Consider the following 16259-nt stretch of genomic DNA (forward strand, 5'->3'; position numbering starts at 1 on the left):
ATGCTCAATTAATTTATTTCCACGTGTTAAATATCAAAAAAATGAGTTAAAAAGCACTTTAATACAATAAAATACACGGTAACCGGTTTATTCGCTCGATTAAAATATTGCAGCACTAGCGTAGGTGACAATATAAAGCAAAGAGAAAATAAAAAAAAAAACCAACAATTGCACTGTAACTTTTTTCAATGTTATTATTGTCTTATTACAAAAAATAACACACACACTCAATTTATATTGGGTTTGGATATTAAAATTATACTTTTTTTATTTTTATTATTATTTATTTAATATTATTAAAATATCACTAAATAAAAATTCACAAAATTATTTCATTTTTATTTTAATCGCGTGTCCATCGGTTTTTGTTTACAATTAAACTAGCGAGTAAAATGTTTTTCTTCTTTATTCTCTTTTGTGCTATATTCGTTTAGATCAACACAGTTGAGTAAAAAACGTATCACTATTAAAGCTTTTGTTAACAGCAGAGTTAACAGAATAAAGAAGCTGGGATTAAAAAACAACAAAAACACTGAAGTAAATAAAAATATCACTTTTAAATAAAAGAAAAACACGGGTAATAAGGGAATAAACACTGTGAATAAATATATGAAAAATCCACACAAATCGCGTTTTTTGTTCTGTGAAATGGCTAATGGAGACATGTAAATTCGACCAATTATGGAATCGGCATTTTTGGACGACAAGGGTTAATGTCTAGCTATTTAAAATCATATCGTGGGTGTAGTCATTATTTGTAATGCAAAACTCCAGTTTTACTTTCCTAGTACTGCATGCATCGCACCATTTTTCGATTTTTTCACCTGTAAAAGATATACATAAATAGTAAAAAATTAATACAAATTAATGTATAATGTAGTCTATAAATAAAATTAACTTTAGAAATGTTCCATGTCCCCCATCTATCATCAGATCATTAAAATCGAAAAAAATGGTTTTGTTTAATTCGTGAACGATATATTTATTATTTGTAGCCGATATTAGACTTACCCAGCCGTGTATATGGTATATTGAAAAGGATGCATATTTTTCATTTTATCAATTTGCTCATGCACTGTGTCACATTCATTCACATGATCGACATTTTTGGCACTCAAAGTATTACCATCGCTTGCACCATATCTTTTAGCCAAAGTATTACCTATTTTATGCTCTTTGGCGGAAAACAAAGACATACTTACGCGTTCTTTTTCACTTAGCCGCTATTTTCTTTACTTCGTTCCATTTACACGATTTTTAATTTATTATTATTTATTCTAGTGTTAAGTAGCAAAATAGCAAAAACCATCGATTTAATCCGCCGTCATTCATCATTGGTGCGAGATGTACGTGATTACATTCGCTCTTGTGAAATATGCAAAACTACCACTAACTACCCACTAACTTTATAAAAAAACCGGAAATGGGCAATGCTGTTAGAACTTCCAGGCCTTTTCTACAAATGTATGTAGATATTTTGGGTTCCTATCCCCGCAGCAAACAAGGTCATATAGGCTTGTTAATCGTGGTGGATCATATGACCAAATTTCATTGGCTCTTTACTTTAAAGAAATTTACCGCCAGTGTTATACAAGATTATCTGTTAAAGGATGTATTTCACGTTTTCGGTGTACCTGAGATTTTGTTAAGTGACAACGGATCTCAGTTTAAAGCCAATGAGTTTAATGCGTTTCTCAATTCTTTCGGAATCCGTCACACATACACTGAATCAATTAAGTCTCCGTACAGACATACTCTAATATAAACTAGCTATTTATGGTCACTTTTCAATACATATTTAAACCTTTTTTTAATTCACTTTATAAAAAATCTTATAAACTAGAAATCAACATAAAAAACTACAAACATTTTCATTAAAAACACAAAAATTTACATAAATTAAATAATTGTACGAAAAGTATCACCAAAAAAGTCCCCGTACCGTTTTAAGGCAAGGAATCCACTACGATGGGTAGTCATCTTGACGCGATGTAGAGGCTTAAATCCGATGATCTGAGTTGGTCATGATGGAGGGGACAGTGTAACTTGAGTTGGCTGTCTCCGGTAGGGTCTCCCATTCCAGAAGGGCACGCGGTGAGCATGACACTAAGAACTACCCTCCCCTCTGTCTGATAGCGTCTGTTCTCCTTTGGGGCGGCTATCAGATGTTCTAACAAGCCATTTCCCCCTCACTGAGAGGGGTGGCTTTGTTGGTTAGCGTCCGGCTGGTCCGAAAGGGTTCTTAAATTGTCCGTCTGAAATCCATCAGCGTCTGTTTCCCATATTGGGCGGCTGATGGTCTGCGTCTGTTATCCCCAATGGGGCGGCAGTTATTCAACACCTGGCAGCAGGTATAAAATGCACCTTTATTTGTCCGCAAGGACGTCATGGAAGGTAAAAATTCATGCCCCATGTACCCTGTCGGGGGCTTCATAATCTCCGGGGACCCTACTCCCACAGCGATGGTAACGGGCTGTGGCGAGTCGAATGCTACTGTGACCCAGGCTAGTCAGGTGATTACACCGGGCCAGACTAGTCTGCATGCTACTGGTGTGGCAGGAGGTCAATCTGGTACTCCCAGGTTGGCTGAATGTAAAAAACAAAAAGCAATTGGTGGTAGTGTCATAAGCGCCGAGGTACCCCTGGATTTCTCTCCAAGTACCTCCAAAGCTGCTAAAGCCCTAACCGTCAAGGCGGTTAAAACCCATGTCTCGGGCGCCTCTGGGGGGGAAGCGACTAAGTCGCTTCCCATATGCCAGTTGTGCGGTCAGGGTCTGTGATGGAATCCTCCTGCCCTGAAGCCGCACCACCCCCTGCCAACTCCGGCTCTGATAGCAGTCTCAGGCATAAAAATCCTGCCAGAAGGGCTGCTACCACCAGGCGTTCCGCCACTCGCTTCATTGAGGCTCTCGGCTCTAAAAAAGCCGAGGACCTTACAAAGGAGCAACAGGCTTCACTATTATGGGCGAAAGCTCACATTGCTGAGTCATCAGCGGTGCCTAAACGGCAACGTTCAGATGAGGATGCGACAACCAAGAGCCAGCAACCGGGACCGAAAAGGCCTAAAGCGGCGCAACGATCTCTAGCTAAGTCCTTTAGCGAGATTGTCAAAGACAACCTCATTAGGGCAGTTATAGATCGAAGTGTCAACGACGGATCCATATCTCAATCAAATTGGGATATGGTGAAGCAAAAACTTGTAGGGGTGTTCTGGAAAGTTCTCAAAGAGAACCCAGGCACTCCTCCTCAATGCGATGATGCTGGTTGGTACCAGGGTCACGTTAAACTCATGTCTTGTGTGGATGAACGCTCAGCGTTGCTGATCAAGACTGCCGTCGCATCGTTGGGTGAAGTATGGCCGTGATCTAGGCTTGAGGTGGTATCGGTGAGTGAATACCCCGAAAGCCTAGATCCATAGCTAAAATACCGGCTGAGCCATCTAGCCCGGAGGAGATCTTGGAGATCCTTCAGTGCTGTAACCCACAGCTTCCAACTAACGACTGGAAAGTTGTCAAGGTTACTGATGCTGAGGGATCTTCCAGAAAGGCGATCGTCGTCCTGAATAAGGACTCCTTGGGGACGCTAAGGAAGACACAAGGGAAGGTGTACTATGGATTTGGTACGATCATCCTGCGTGTCTACCGTAGCGACAACAAGGACGATACCTCCTCAGAGGATGTAAAACCCATTCCCTCTTGAGAGCGCGTCCGCATTGCCGTGTTTCAAACCCTTCCGGTGCTCGATGCTAAAGTCATAGCTCTGAAGCCGCTCAATCCAACGAGCCAGTTGCCCTTCAGGTTGTTTAAATTGCAACAACCACCTGAGGGCAGAATGATCGGTTCTCAGTTGGAAGTGCTGACCATACAAATACTTGTGGAAATGCTTCTAATACTGCCAAGAGTTCACGTCGCGTTACGCATTAATTTCTCTCAGTCTTGGAAAGTATTCGGCTGTAGTAGCCTATGACCTTTTCCGTCACGTTGATCACCTGCGAAAGCACACCGCCTATTCCGTATCCACTCGCATAGCTGTCTAGCACAAACTTCGCCCCTGGGATGGGATATGCCAAAATTGGTGCTGTACACAACAATTCCTTTAACTGAAGGAATGAATGTTCTTGAGATTCACTCCACAGGAACGCTCGCGACTTCTGCGTTAGCTCATGTAGGCTTGCGGCAACACTGGCAAAATTCGGTACAAATCGTCGGTAGTACGTGCAAAGGCCTAGAAAACTGCGCAATTCGTGAAGATTTCTCTGACGAGGCCAGTCCTTTACGGCTCGTATTTTATCCTCATCTATTGATATGCCGTCTGCTGTTACGCGATGCCCTAAATACTTAACTTCTTTCTGGAACAATGCACATTTCTTTACGCTAAGTTTTAGTCCAGCCGCTGCTATTCGTTTAAGGACTTCTTCAAGGTTTTTCAAGTGTTCATCGAAAGACTTCCCCATGACAATTATGTCATCGAGGTACACCAAGCATGTCTTCCAGTGAAGTCCTTTCAACACATGTTCCATTAAACGCTCGAATGTGGCTGGAGCATTGCAGAGTCCAAAGGGCATCACATTAAACTGCCATAATCCATCACTGCCAATAAACGCAGTTTTGTCTTTTAGCCAAAGTATTACCTATTTTATGCTCTTTGGCCGAAAACAAAGACATACTTACGCGTTCTTTTTCACTTTTTTTGGCCATAGCCGCTAATTTTTTTACTTCGTTCCATTTACACGATTTTTAATTTATTATTATTTATTCTAGTGTTAAGTAGCAAAACAGCTTCATTTCATCTTTTTCTTTTTTTAAAAGCCACTTGTCTTAAGATAAGACTTAACTTTTTAAAATTTTAATTTTTGTAAAAGAACATTTGTCGATACAAGATGTTTTGTCAAAACGAAAACTCGCGATCAACTGATTTAAAAATTTACTTGTCTCAGACAAGTGGTAAGTTTTTCAATCTTTGCTTTCGACAAAACGAATTCTTTCGAAAGAAGCTGTTTTGTCAAAAAATTATTGGTAAAAATGTGCTAGAACTAAATAGAGAGAGACTGTTTTGTCAAAAGGCAGTTACTAATGTTTTAAAAATGTTTTGAATTCTATGAGAGAAGTTTTGTCAAATTGAAATTGGGGAAAAACCTGAAAGAGGTCGATTTTTCGATTGCGTATTTTATGTTCAAAAAGTCATAGAAATACGCCGATAAGACCAAAAGAAGCGCATTTAAATTTTATATTTACTCAAAAAAACAACAACAACGCCAAACAAAACAAAACATCAAAAAAAAATACTCAAAGCAATGAAACCAACAACACACATCCAAACATACGTATTAAAGGCCTGCACAAGACAACATTTTGTAGAAAAATGACTTACTTCAAAATTTGATGCTTTGTTTTGTTGTATCGACGCGCACATCATGTTGTTCAATGTCATCGCGCCGCAAAAACCATGTTGTACCATGTCATCGCGCCGCGAAAACCGTGTTGTGCCATGTCATGTCTATAACTATTGATGATGCTGTTGTTATGTGCGGTAGCTTGAATTGATGTTAACAAGTGTCGCATTGTTAGGCAGAATAAAATTGAATAGCAGAATGAAATTGTACAACTGCTGAACTGTGAAAATCTGAGAACTATTATTATTTAGCATTATATTTTTTTTAAATATTTAGAACAAATAATATAAGGATTTTTAAAAAATATAAATAATAAAGTGTAACACAGGAAAACGAAATTCATAATTGGAATGAATTTTTTAATAAATATTATTAATCGAATATAAAATTTTTCCAAACTTTTTTCATTCAGAATAAGAACATGTTCATAAATATTATAAAATTGTACATGAAGGAAATTTTTGCTTTTTTACACAAATTTGTTGCTATTTTATAATAAATTGCATTATGTAGTTCAAATATTTTTGTATAATATCCCAATATTGGCCAATATTTCTAAATGTATCGAAAAGTCTGAAACGTAAATAATATAATTAAAATTCAAAAAATGCAGTAAATTTAGCACATATTTTCTCATTGTATAGCTGAAAATCATAAAAAAATTAAATATTGTTACGTTTTAACCTTTTCAAAACGCTGGTTTATTTCCTTTAAATAATCCGGATACTTTTGATTGCAAATAAAAGCCGTTTAGTAGTTTAAAAATTATAACAACTCTTTATTTATTCAAAATGTACAACAACAACAGAATTAAATAGCCACTCAATGTTTTTTATACACGTTTATAAATTCTCAGAAATACAGACACAATTTATAATGTACACGAATTTACTTGAAAAACACAACACACTTTAAGGCACTTAGTTGATGTTTATTCGAAAAGCGTCTTTGATAAACTCACTAACGACTGCAACCTCTGCTACTATTTATAACACTGCCATCTGCACTCTAGATTTCTGTTTAACTGTCTAGAGGTTTCTAATACATACGCCATCTGTGGTGTACTTTCTACAATGTTCTTTAACTGAATATTCGAAATCGAATACAGCGTTGCCAACTTACGATCAAATCAACTGAAAGCTTTTATTTAATAATGCCCACAGATATGTTACAGTTTTACAGCACTGTTATTTGAAAGCATCATGCTACTTTTAAATCAGCCGTTAAAATCGTTATATTTGAATTCAAGTACAATTTCGTAACACTGCCCCCGCTTAAGCCTGTTCGTCCCGAATAGGCATAGATTCACTTCTCCCATAGGCGGCTAGTCGTTCTAGATGTACGACCTTCATTTCTTTCTGTATTCTGTACACCACATCGTTTAATTTCTTAATCACCTTGTATGGTCCATCCCAATGGGTTTGTAGTTTGGGAGACAGTTATTTCTTGCATTGTGGGTTATACAGCAGTACAAGTTGGCCTTCATTAAATCCCTCAGAATTCGCTGCTCGATCGTATCTGGCTTTCATTTTGTCGCTGGTCATTTTTATTCGTCTGCGTACGAATTCGTGAAGTTCGTTAAGGTCATCCTGCTCTTGGGAAGTGTTTTCATTATTTGATGAGGGCTTAATACCGAATTCTAAATCACCAGGCAACTTGAGTTCTGTCCCGAAGACAATTTTTGCAGGTGTTCGAGAGGTCGAGTCATGAACAGCTGACCTGTATGCCAATAGAAATTTTGGTATGTGTTCATCCCAGTCCTTCTGGTGTGCACTGACCACTTTTCTTAAATATTCCTCCAGGGTGCGATTGAATCTTTCGACCATGCCATCAGATTGAGGATGCAGTGGCGTTGTTCTGGTTTTTCTTATTCCGTATAAATCGCACATTTCCTTGAATACGGCGGATTCAAAATTTCTACCCTGATCCGAGTGCAACTCCAGTGGAACACCATAGCGACACACCCAGTTGTTCACAAATACGCTTATAACCGTTTTAGCTTCCTGATTGGGTATTGCATATACCTCTGGCCATTTGCTGAAATAATCCATAACCACTAGAACGTAACGGTTTCCAGCATCACTGACAGGGAAAGGGCCTGCTACATCCATCACAATCCGCTCGAATGGCGCACCTGAGTTATACAGCTGAAGTTGTCCACGACTTCTTCTTACTGGGCCCTTCGCTGCTATGCATTGTTGACAATTGGCTACCCAATGGGCTACTGCTTGCTGACAACCCACCCAATAAAAACGTTGTTTTAGCTTCTCTAAGGTTTTTGTCACACCAAGATGACCATCACTGGTACCGTCATGAAACTCTTTCATTACTTCGTTTATTTAGAGGATGGTACAACAATTAGATTTGTCACTGTTTTACCGTCAGCACTTTCCCATATGCGGTATAAGCAGCCATTTAACAATTGTAGACTATTCCATAGGGCCCAATATGATTTCATCAGTGGACTTTCGGCCGATATATCATTCCGGGCTGGCCTTCTGCCTTCTTCTTTTGCCGATATTATTTTTGACAGTATGGGGTCATTTCTCTGCGATATAGACCAATCTGCACTGGACTCTATATGCATTAGTCGAACGTCAATGACACATTCCTTTCTCTCGGCTTTTGTGCAATGCTTGCATTCCACGTTGCAAGGCCGTCTTGAGAGCGCGTCCGCATTGCCGTGTTTCAAACCCTTCCGGTGCTCGATGCTAAAGTCATAGCTCTGAAGCCGCTCAATCCAACGAGCCAGTTGCCCTTCAGGTTGTTTAAATTGCAACAACCACCTGAGGGCAGAATGATCGGTTCTCAGTTGGAAGTGCTGACCATACAAATACTTGTGGAAATGCTTCACACACTCTAATACTGCCAAGAGTTCCGTCCCGTTGATCACCTGCGAAAGCACACCGCCTATTCCGTATCCACTCGCATCGCTGTCTAGCACAAACTTCGCCCCTGGGATGGGATATGCCAAAATTGGTGCTGTACACAACAATTCCTTTAACTGAAGGAATGCCTGTTCTTGAGATTCACTCCACAGGAACGCTCGCGACTTCTGCGTTAGCTCATGTAGGCTTGCGGCAACACTGGCAAAATTCGGCACAAATCGTCGGTAGTATGTGCAAAGGCCTAGAAAACTGCGCAATTCGTGAAGATTTCTCGGACGAGGCCAGTCCTTTACGGCTCGTATTTTATCCTCATCTATTGATATGCCGTCTGCTGTTACGCGATGCCCTAAATACTTAACTTCTTTCTGGAACAATGCACATTTCTTTACGCTAAGTTTTAGTCCAGCCGCTGCTATTCGTTTAAGGACTTCTTCAAGGTTTTTCAAGTGTTCATCGAAAGACTTCCCCATGACAATTATGTCATCGAGGTACACCAAGCATGTCTTCCAGTGAAGTCCTTTCAACACATGCTCCATTAAACGCTCGAATGTGGCTGGAGCATTGCAGAGTCCAAAGGGCATCACATTAAACTGCCATAATCCATCACTGGCACTAAACGCAGTTTTCTCTTTGTCTTTTTCTGCAATCTCTACCTGCCAATAATCACTTTGCAAGTCCAATGTGGAGAACCATTTTGTTCCAGCTAATGTGTCCAGGGTGTCGTCAATTCTTGGTAGCGGGTAGCTGTCTTTTTTGGTAACGTCGTTCAGCTTTCTATAATCGACGCAAAACCTAGTGCTGCCGTCTTTCTTTTTAACTAACACAACAGGCGAGCTCCAAGGACTTGAAGATGGTTCGATTACTCCATCCCGCTCCATTTCGTTAACCAACTCCTTCACCTCACTTCGTTTTGCTAGAGGAATACTTCTGGGCGCCTGCTTTATGGGCATATTCCGCTAGTAGCTCGTGTTCCTTGGTGGATTTATTGGCATGTTCCGGGTTTTTCTCGCAATTGATTACTGCCTCTGCTGAAGTGCATCGACCTATTTCGGAATTTGGCTTAACGACTTTTTCAGAGCTGGACAGGTTAAGCACTCTTACAGGAACTATTTTGTTGTTGCAGGGTTTAACGAGGGCTTTTGCTGTTATAAGATCACATTTTATTTCTGCTGGTTCTACCACCCACAAACTGTTGTCCTCACAATCTCCCGCCATACAGGCCTATACTAAAGTTTCTGACTGTGGTGGTAGTCTTAGATGCTCGACGGTAACTAGCTTTCTTACTTGAGTCATATTTTCATATCCGACGTCAAGGGGTATTTCCACATTTCGCCAAATCATAACCTTTTGTCCCATATCCAAAGTAATGCCATGACTAATCATGAAATCAGCACCAATGATTACTTCGTCCACAATATCGGCAACAATAGATACATGATTGACGCTAACATTGGCAATGGTTACTTTCACATTTACTTTACCATAGACAGTGGCTGGCTCCCCAGTAGCTGTGCGCAGACTTACCCCACGTAAGGGTTCAATTGTGTTTTTGACTAAATCGGGCTTGACGATAGACTGTGATGCCCCAGTGTCTATAGTAAAAACGTGCTTCTGACCGTTTATGTACCCACAAGCAGTAAGGTTGCTATTTTTCTGCTGAATTACGGATATGGAGATTGTGGGGCCCTCAGATGTGGGAGCTAGTTCTTGCCCCATAGCGCTAGCTCGTTTTAGTTTAAAGGTGACTCTTGTGATGAACTACGATTCGCCTGCTGCTCGTTTCTTGGCGAAACAGATCTGGCTCGTTTGCTCGATGCTTTGCAGTTTCGCTGAATATGACCAATTTTTCCGCAGTTATAGCATTTGATTTTAGCTTTACCTTGCTTCTCATTTAAAGCCTCTAAAACTGCCTCTTTTATTTCACTGACTATATTTCTCTCATTTTCATATAACCTCGATATTCCGTACCTTGCATATTTGCGGCTTAGACATTAATTTTGCTGTTTCTTGTGCCAACGCGAATGAAACGGTTCCCGCAAATGTTGACTTCCGTGTGGCATAAACCGCATGTTTTACATCAGGGTCACGAAGCCCATTCACAAATGCCTCAATCTTGAAATGGTCCAATAACGGATGGTTTTCGTCTGGGTATGTAAGCTGCATCAAACGTTCGATTTCTGCGGCAAAGTCTTGTAGCGTCTCATTAGGTTTTTGTACTCTACCACGCAATTCCATTCGGTATATTTCTTTCATGTGTTCTCCACCATACTTACGTTGTAGAGCATCCATTATGTAATCATAGCTATTTCTGTTACTTACTGGTACGCTTTCAAGAACTATTGCTGCGTTCCCTTTCAAGGCCAAAATCAATTCTATAGCTCTTTCTTCATTACTCCATACATTTCTCTTGGCAACTGTATCAAACTGGAACTTGAAAACATTAAATGGTGTGCTGCCATCAAAACTAGGAGCCTTTATTCTACTCGATGTTTCTGAAATAATTCGCACCGGTCCGTCTTGGCATTGAAGATTATTAATTTTCATTTCCAGATCGAGAAATTTATTATCAACATCTTGGGATTGTTTTTCTAGGCCGCTCTCTAATTCGGACACATTTTTGTCAACGACATCCACTCTGCTGTTAATAACCTCAGACATTTCCTGAATTTTCTCGTCTGTGACTCTAGATGATTCTTGAAATTTCGCTTCCATTTCAGCTAGGAGTTTCTCGTTGTTGACTTGAACTTCAGCTAATAATTTTTCATTGTTGACTCTAGAAGTTTCTTGAACTTCAGCCTTAACTTCAAATAATAATTTCTCATTGTTGACTCTAGAAGTTTCTTGAACTTCAGCTAACAGCTTCTCGTTGTTTACTTGAGTTTTTTCTAAGATGGTTCTGGAATTTTCGTTCAATTTCGCTTCCATCTTTTCCACCATAGCCGCAAACATTGTGCTTAAATCCATGCTGCTTGTTGCTGAACGTGTAGAAACTTCCATTTCTACCTTATACTCGAATTCGTAAGCTCCGATGTCAATATCACGCTGCTTGAATTCATCTATTAGCCTCTTCTGCAATTCTGCTTTGTTATCTGCTGTTGGTAGCTCCAACTTACTCAATTCTTTCTTGGGTTGTTCAACTTTCAGTTCCTCAAACTTCATGCTTATTAATTTGCAATCCCACTTCTGACACCAATTGTTACGTTTTAACCTTTTCAAAACGCTGGTTTATTTCCTTTAAATAAACCGGATACTTTTGATTGCAAATAAAATCCGTTTAGTAGTTTAAAAATTATAACAACTCTTTATTTATTCAAAATGTACAACAACAACAGAATTAAATAGCCACTCAATGTTTTTTATACACGTTTATAAATTCTCAGAAATACAGACACAATTTATAATGTACACGAATTTACTTGAAAAACACAACACACTTTAAGGCACTTAGTTGATGTTTATTCGAAAAGCGTCTCTGATAAACTCACTAACGACTGCAACCTCTGCTACTATTTATAACACTGCCATCTGCACTCTAGATTTCTCTTTAACTGTCTAGAGGTTTCTAATACATACGCCATCTGTGGTGTACTTTCTACAATGTTCTTTAACTGAATATTCGAAATCCAATTTACGATCAAATCATCTGAAAGCTTTTATTTAATAATGCCTGCCCACAGATATGTTACAGTTTTACAGCACTGTTATTTGAAAGCATCATGCTACTTTTAAATCAGCCGTTAAAATCGTTATATTTGAATTCAAGTACAATTTCGTAACAATGAATAACATAAAAATATACTAGAAGATTTAAATAATTTTGTTCAAGCCTCCTAGATTTTATTTGAAAACTAAAAATTGGAAAAAAATTTCAGTGAAGTTACGCAATAAATGCCCTACACTTTTTCTTCAAATCGTTGGGCAGTTGCATTTGTTCCATTGGAACATTTTCGTAGATTTATATTTTTGTAGCAATTATGCCGCGAAAGATTCAGAGACACTTCATTAAATTTAAACACGTTTTTACGAGTATAATAAACACGTTTGTCTTTAATGTCATTAAATATATTATAAACTTCACTGTTAAGGATTTATACATTAATTTAATTTTCTTTAATTAAACACCGTCTAATAGGCCAATTGGCTTTGTTCGTGGAGTTTTATTTTATTTTGCAATGTAATTATTAAATGTCCCGTTAATAATATTCGAGCGGTTGTACCTAAGTCAGGTAGTATTTACCAATACCCACCCGGGTGACCACATCGATTTTATTGGTTTAATATTTTTTTTAATTTTGTTTCGATTTAAATGAAATTTGTACTCACTGAACAAATTCTAGAGTTCTATAGAATTTAATAGAACCATTTTAAACTTTTTATAAGGTTTTTTAAATTTTTTAAAATTTCGTTCGTCGCATATATTTATAGAAGTGTAGTGCCGGGTGGGTATTGGTAAACCATGTACATAAAAAACCTTTGGTAAAGCGAAGGTTAAAATATGTATGTGAAAAACATTACATTTTTAATTCCATGAAAATTATTGGCATTTTATGGCTTATATTCCACGTATTCCTTTTTAAGTAATAATATAACAGGTAATATTATTAAATATTGTAAAATTTTCGAAAACAACATTGAAAAACCCATTGGTGTACTTTCGTATTTTTATTTTGACCTACATATAATATAAATATAAATTTCAGTTGTATTTTTATAGTAAATTTTTTCTTATTGCACACAATAAATACTACAAATGAATTGAAATCATCTCATACAGAAAGTGCCTCATACATGATTTAAATGACTTGAAATTATTTTCCATGTCATCCATACATCTGTTAATTTTTTTAATGTTGTGTGTGTTATGATGTTAAAATGATGCTGCATTTGTTTTTTGTTTTGATATACATTGCCTTTGCGTGTTGCTGTTAAGTAGGTAAAAGAACATAACATGACAAAAGCATCATGTGGCAATTGTCTTCATGTTAAACAATGCAGCTTGTGCAGGTCTTTAATACGTATTATTGCTTTTTTGTTAGGAGTTACAAACGAAACAAAACAAAACACCAAAAAACAAAAACAAAATACGCAAAGCAATGAAACCAACACACATCCAAACATACGTTTTGTTGCTTTTTTGTCAAAACAAAACCAACATACGCAATGCAATAAAACCAACACACAACCAAACATACGTTTAGTTGTATAAAAAACAACGACAACGCCAAAAGAAACAAAACACAAAAAAACAAAATACGCAAAGCAATGAAACCAATACACATCCAAACATACGTTTTGTTGCTTTTTTGTCAAAGCATGCAATAAATTGTTTTTATACCCTTCACCATCGTGAGAAGGGTATATATAAGTTTGTCATTCCGATTGTAATTTCTACATTTTTCATTTCCGACCCTATAAAGTATATATATTCTGGATCCTTATAGATAGCGGAGTCGATTAAGTCATGTCCGTCTGTCTGTTGAAATCAATTTTCTGAATACCCCAGATATCTTCTGGACCCAAATGCTATTTAAAATCAGTAAAATCGGTCCACAAATGGCTGAGATATGAGGAAAAAACCAAGACAACCTCGATTTTTTAACTATTTTTGACCTATATCTGGATTACTAAGACATTAATATAGACAATATAGATATCTAATGATAGATATTTCAAAGACATTTGCAACGACGTATATAAGACCATAGTAAGTTGAACCTACAATGGGTCAAAATCGGAAAAAAATTTTAACCCGAATTTTTTTTTCACAAAAAAAAAATTTTAAATTTAAAAAAAAAATTTTAAATTACAATCGAAAAAATTTTTTTTAAAAAAAAATTAAAAAAAAAAACTAAAAAAAATTTAATTTTGTTTACCTTAAAATATTTAAAATTTTGAAGTATAATTTGGTGAAGGGTATATAAGATTCGGCACAGCCGAATATAGCACTCTTACTTGTTTTTATTAAATTTTCAGAGGATTTCAACAGACAGACGGACATGGCTTAATCGACTCCGCTATCTATAAGGATCCAGAATATATATTCTTTATAGGGTCGTAAATGAAAATTGTAGAAATTACAAACGGAATGACAAACTTATATATACCCTTCTCACGAAGGTGAAGCGTCAATCAATTCAATGTTCGCCTTATAAATGAAATGATCACACTTGGAAGTTCATACTCTTTTCTAAAAAATAGTCTATTGTTAGACGAGCCAAATATAAGACTTAATAGAGGTGATGAACTTTATTTGATTCGCAAAAACTTAAAACAACACATTGCTAATGTATATGAAACAAATCAAACCCAATATAATCTGCGAGCAAGACCCATTTCGTAAAAAGTAGGTCAAGAAGTTTAACGCCGAAATTTTGCTCAAAGCAATTATGAAAAGAAATTTAATTCAAAATTGGCACCACTATTTTTAAAATCTGATATTAAAGAAAAAGTAGAGAATAATTACTACATTTTACACGATACAGATGATAAAACTTAAGCACATACCAAAGATCTAAGACCATAATTCACTAAATTTCCCCCAAATTCTGTTGCTTAATAAGCCAGTATTATGTGGTTTGTAAGGTACGCCGGGAGGATAAGTATCAACGAACTTGTGTAACTGCAGTTCGTTGATACTTAACTGTATCGGAAAGCATCAGCTGAAATGCTACCGGACGCGTCCAACTTCTTTTTCTGGGCCTATGCGAGACAAGGTGGCCTGACAATGGGATGATTTCGAACACCGATGGTACCACGTTCATCTATTCTGGCAAACCCAACGGAGTTCCCAGATCTAGTGGCGTTGGTTTTTTATTGTCTAAAGATGCGAGACGGGCCTTGATAATGTGGAAACCCCATTCCGACAGATTCATCTCTATTCGTCTTCGCACCCGTGCACGCAATATCTATTGTATACAGTGCTACGCACCAACGGAATTGGCTGACCTCAGGGAAAAAGAGGAGTTTTATAGTCAATTGGAGAAGATAATAAGAGACGTCCCTAGTGGCGACATTCTAGTGCTAATGGGCGACTTTAATGCACAATTGGGCCCCTGTAACATAAACTTGGAACGGGTAATGGGTTCCCAAGGAATGGGGCGAATGAATGTGAATGGTGAACTTTTTGCTGAATTGTGCGCGAAACACAACCTCACCATCGGTGGAACGATATTTCCGCATAAGAGGATACATAAGGTAACCTGGGTTTCCCCTGATCACAGAACGGAGACCCAAATTGACCACATTGCCATAAGCAGGAAATGGAGAGGCTCCTTACTGGATGTTCGCAACAGACGAGGTGCTGACGGATCCTCTGACCATCACCTACTTGTTGGAGTTATTAGACTGAAAATATCGGCAATTCGGCGACAGAATATGACACCTTCGCCTAGGCAGTACGATGTGGGCAAACTTCAGCAAGCTAGTGTACGGGAAAGGCTCGTGGGAACTATGAGGAGACGATATGAAGAGGTATCGGAACGTGAACGTGCGCAGTGGAGTGTGATAAGGAGTATACTCACGGAAAGTGCTAGACAGCAAATCGGATACAGACAACATAAGCGCAAAATATGGATTACGGATGAGACCTGACGACTCATTGATGAGAGAGGGCGAATTAAGAATGAAATAAATTCGGAAAAAACAAGAGCATCGAGAACACGCTTGCAGATCCTATATTCGTCTATGGACCGCATGGTAAAACGCAGTGCTCGACGGGATAAGCGTTCTTGGGCAGAAAACATAGCATCAGACGCTCAAGCTGCGGCAAATACGCACAGAACTAGGGATCTATATAGATTGGCAAAGGAGATCTCTGGTAACAACCGATCCACTGCTTATCCCCTGAAGGACTCGATGGGTGTTATCACTTCATCTGTGGACCGGCAATTGGGAATATGGTCCGACTACTTCGCCGACATATTGTCAATACCGGAACCCACCACAACGATGCAATGCCAATGCGTAACTCCACATGCTGC

At 38.1% G+C, this 16259-nt stretch overlaps 1 protein-coding gene across 1 annotated transcript; it reads left to right on the top strand.

Annotated features, from left to right (window-relative positions):
- The first annotated feature begins 15009 nt into the window (after positions 1–15009).
- Positions 15010–15870, top strand: LOC135950056 (craniofacial development protein 2-like). The gene has a single exon (XM_065499554.1). It carries the CDS (start codon positions 15010–15012, stop codon positions 15868–15870), a length of 861 nt encoding a protein of 286 aa, XP_065355626.1.
- Positions 15871–16259: the final 389 nt, after the last annotated feature.

Source organism: Calliphora vicina, chromosome 1, assembly GCF_958450345.1.
Source record: "Calliphora vicina chromosome 1, idCalVici1.1, whole genome shotgun sequence".
NCBI classification, from domain to species: domain Eukaryota; kingdom Metazoa; phylum Arthropoda; class Insecta; order Diptera; family Calliphoridae; genus Calliphora; species Calliphora vicina.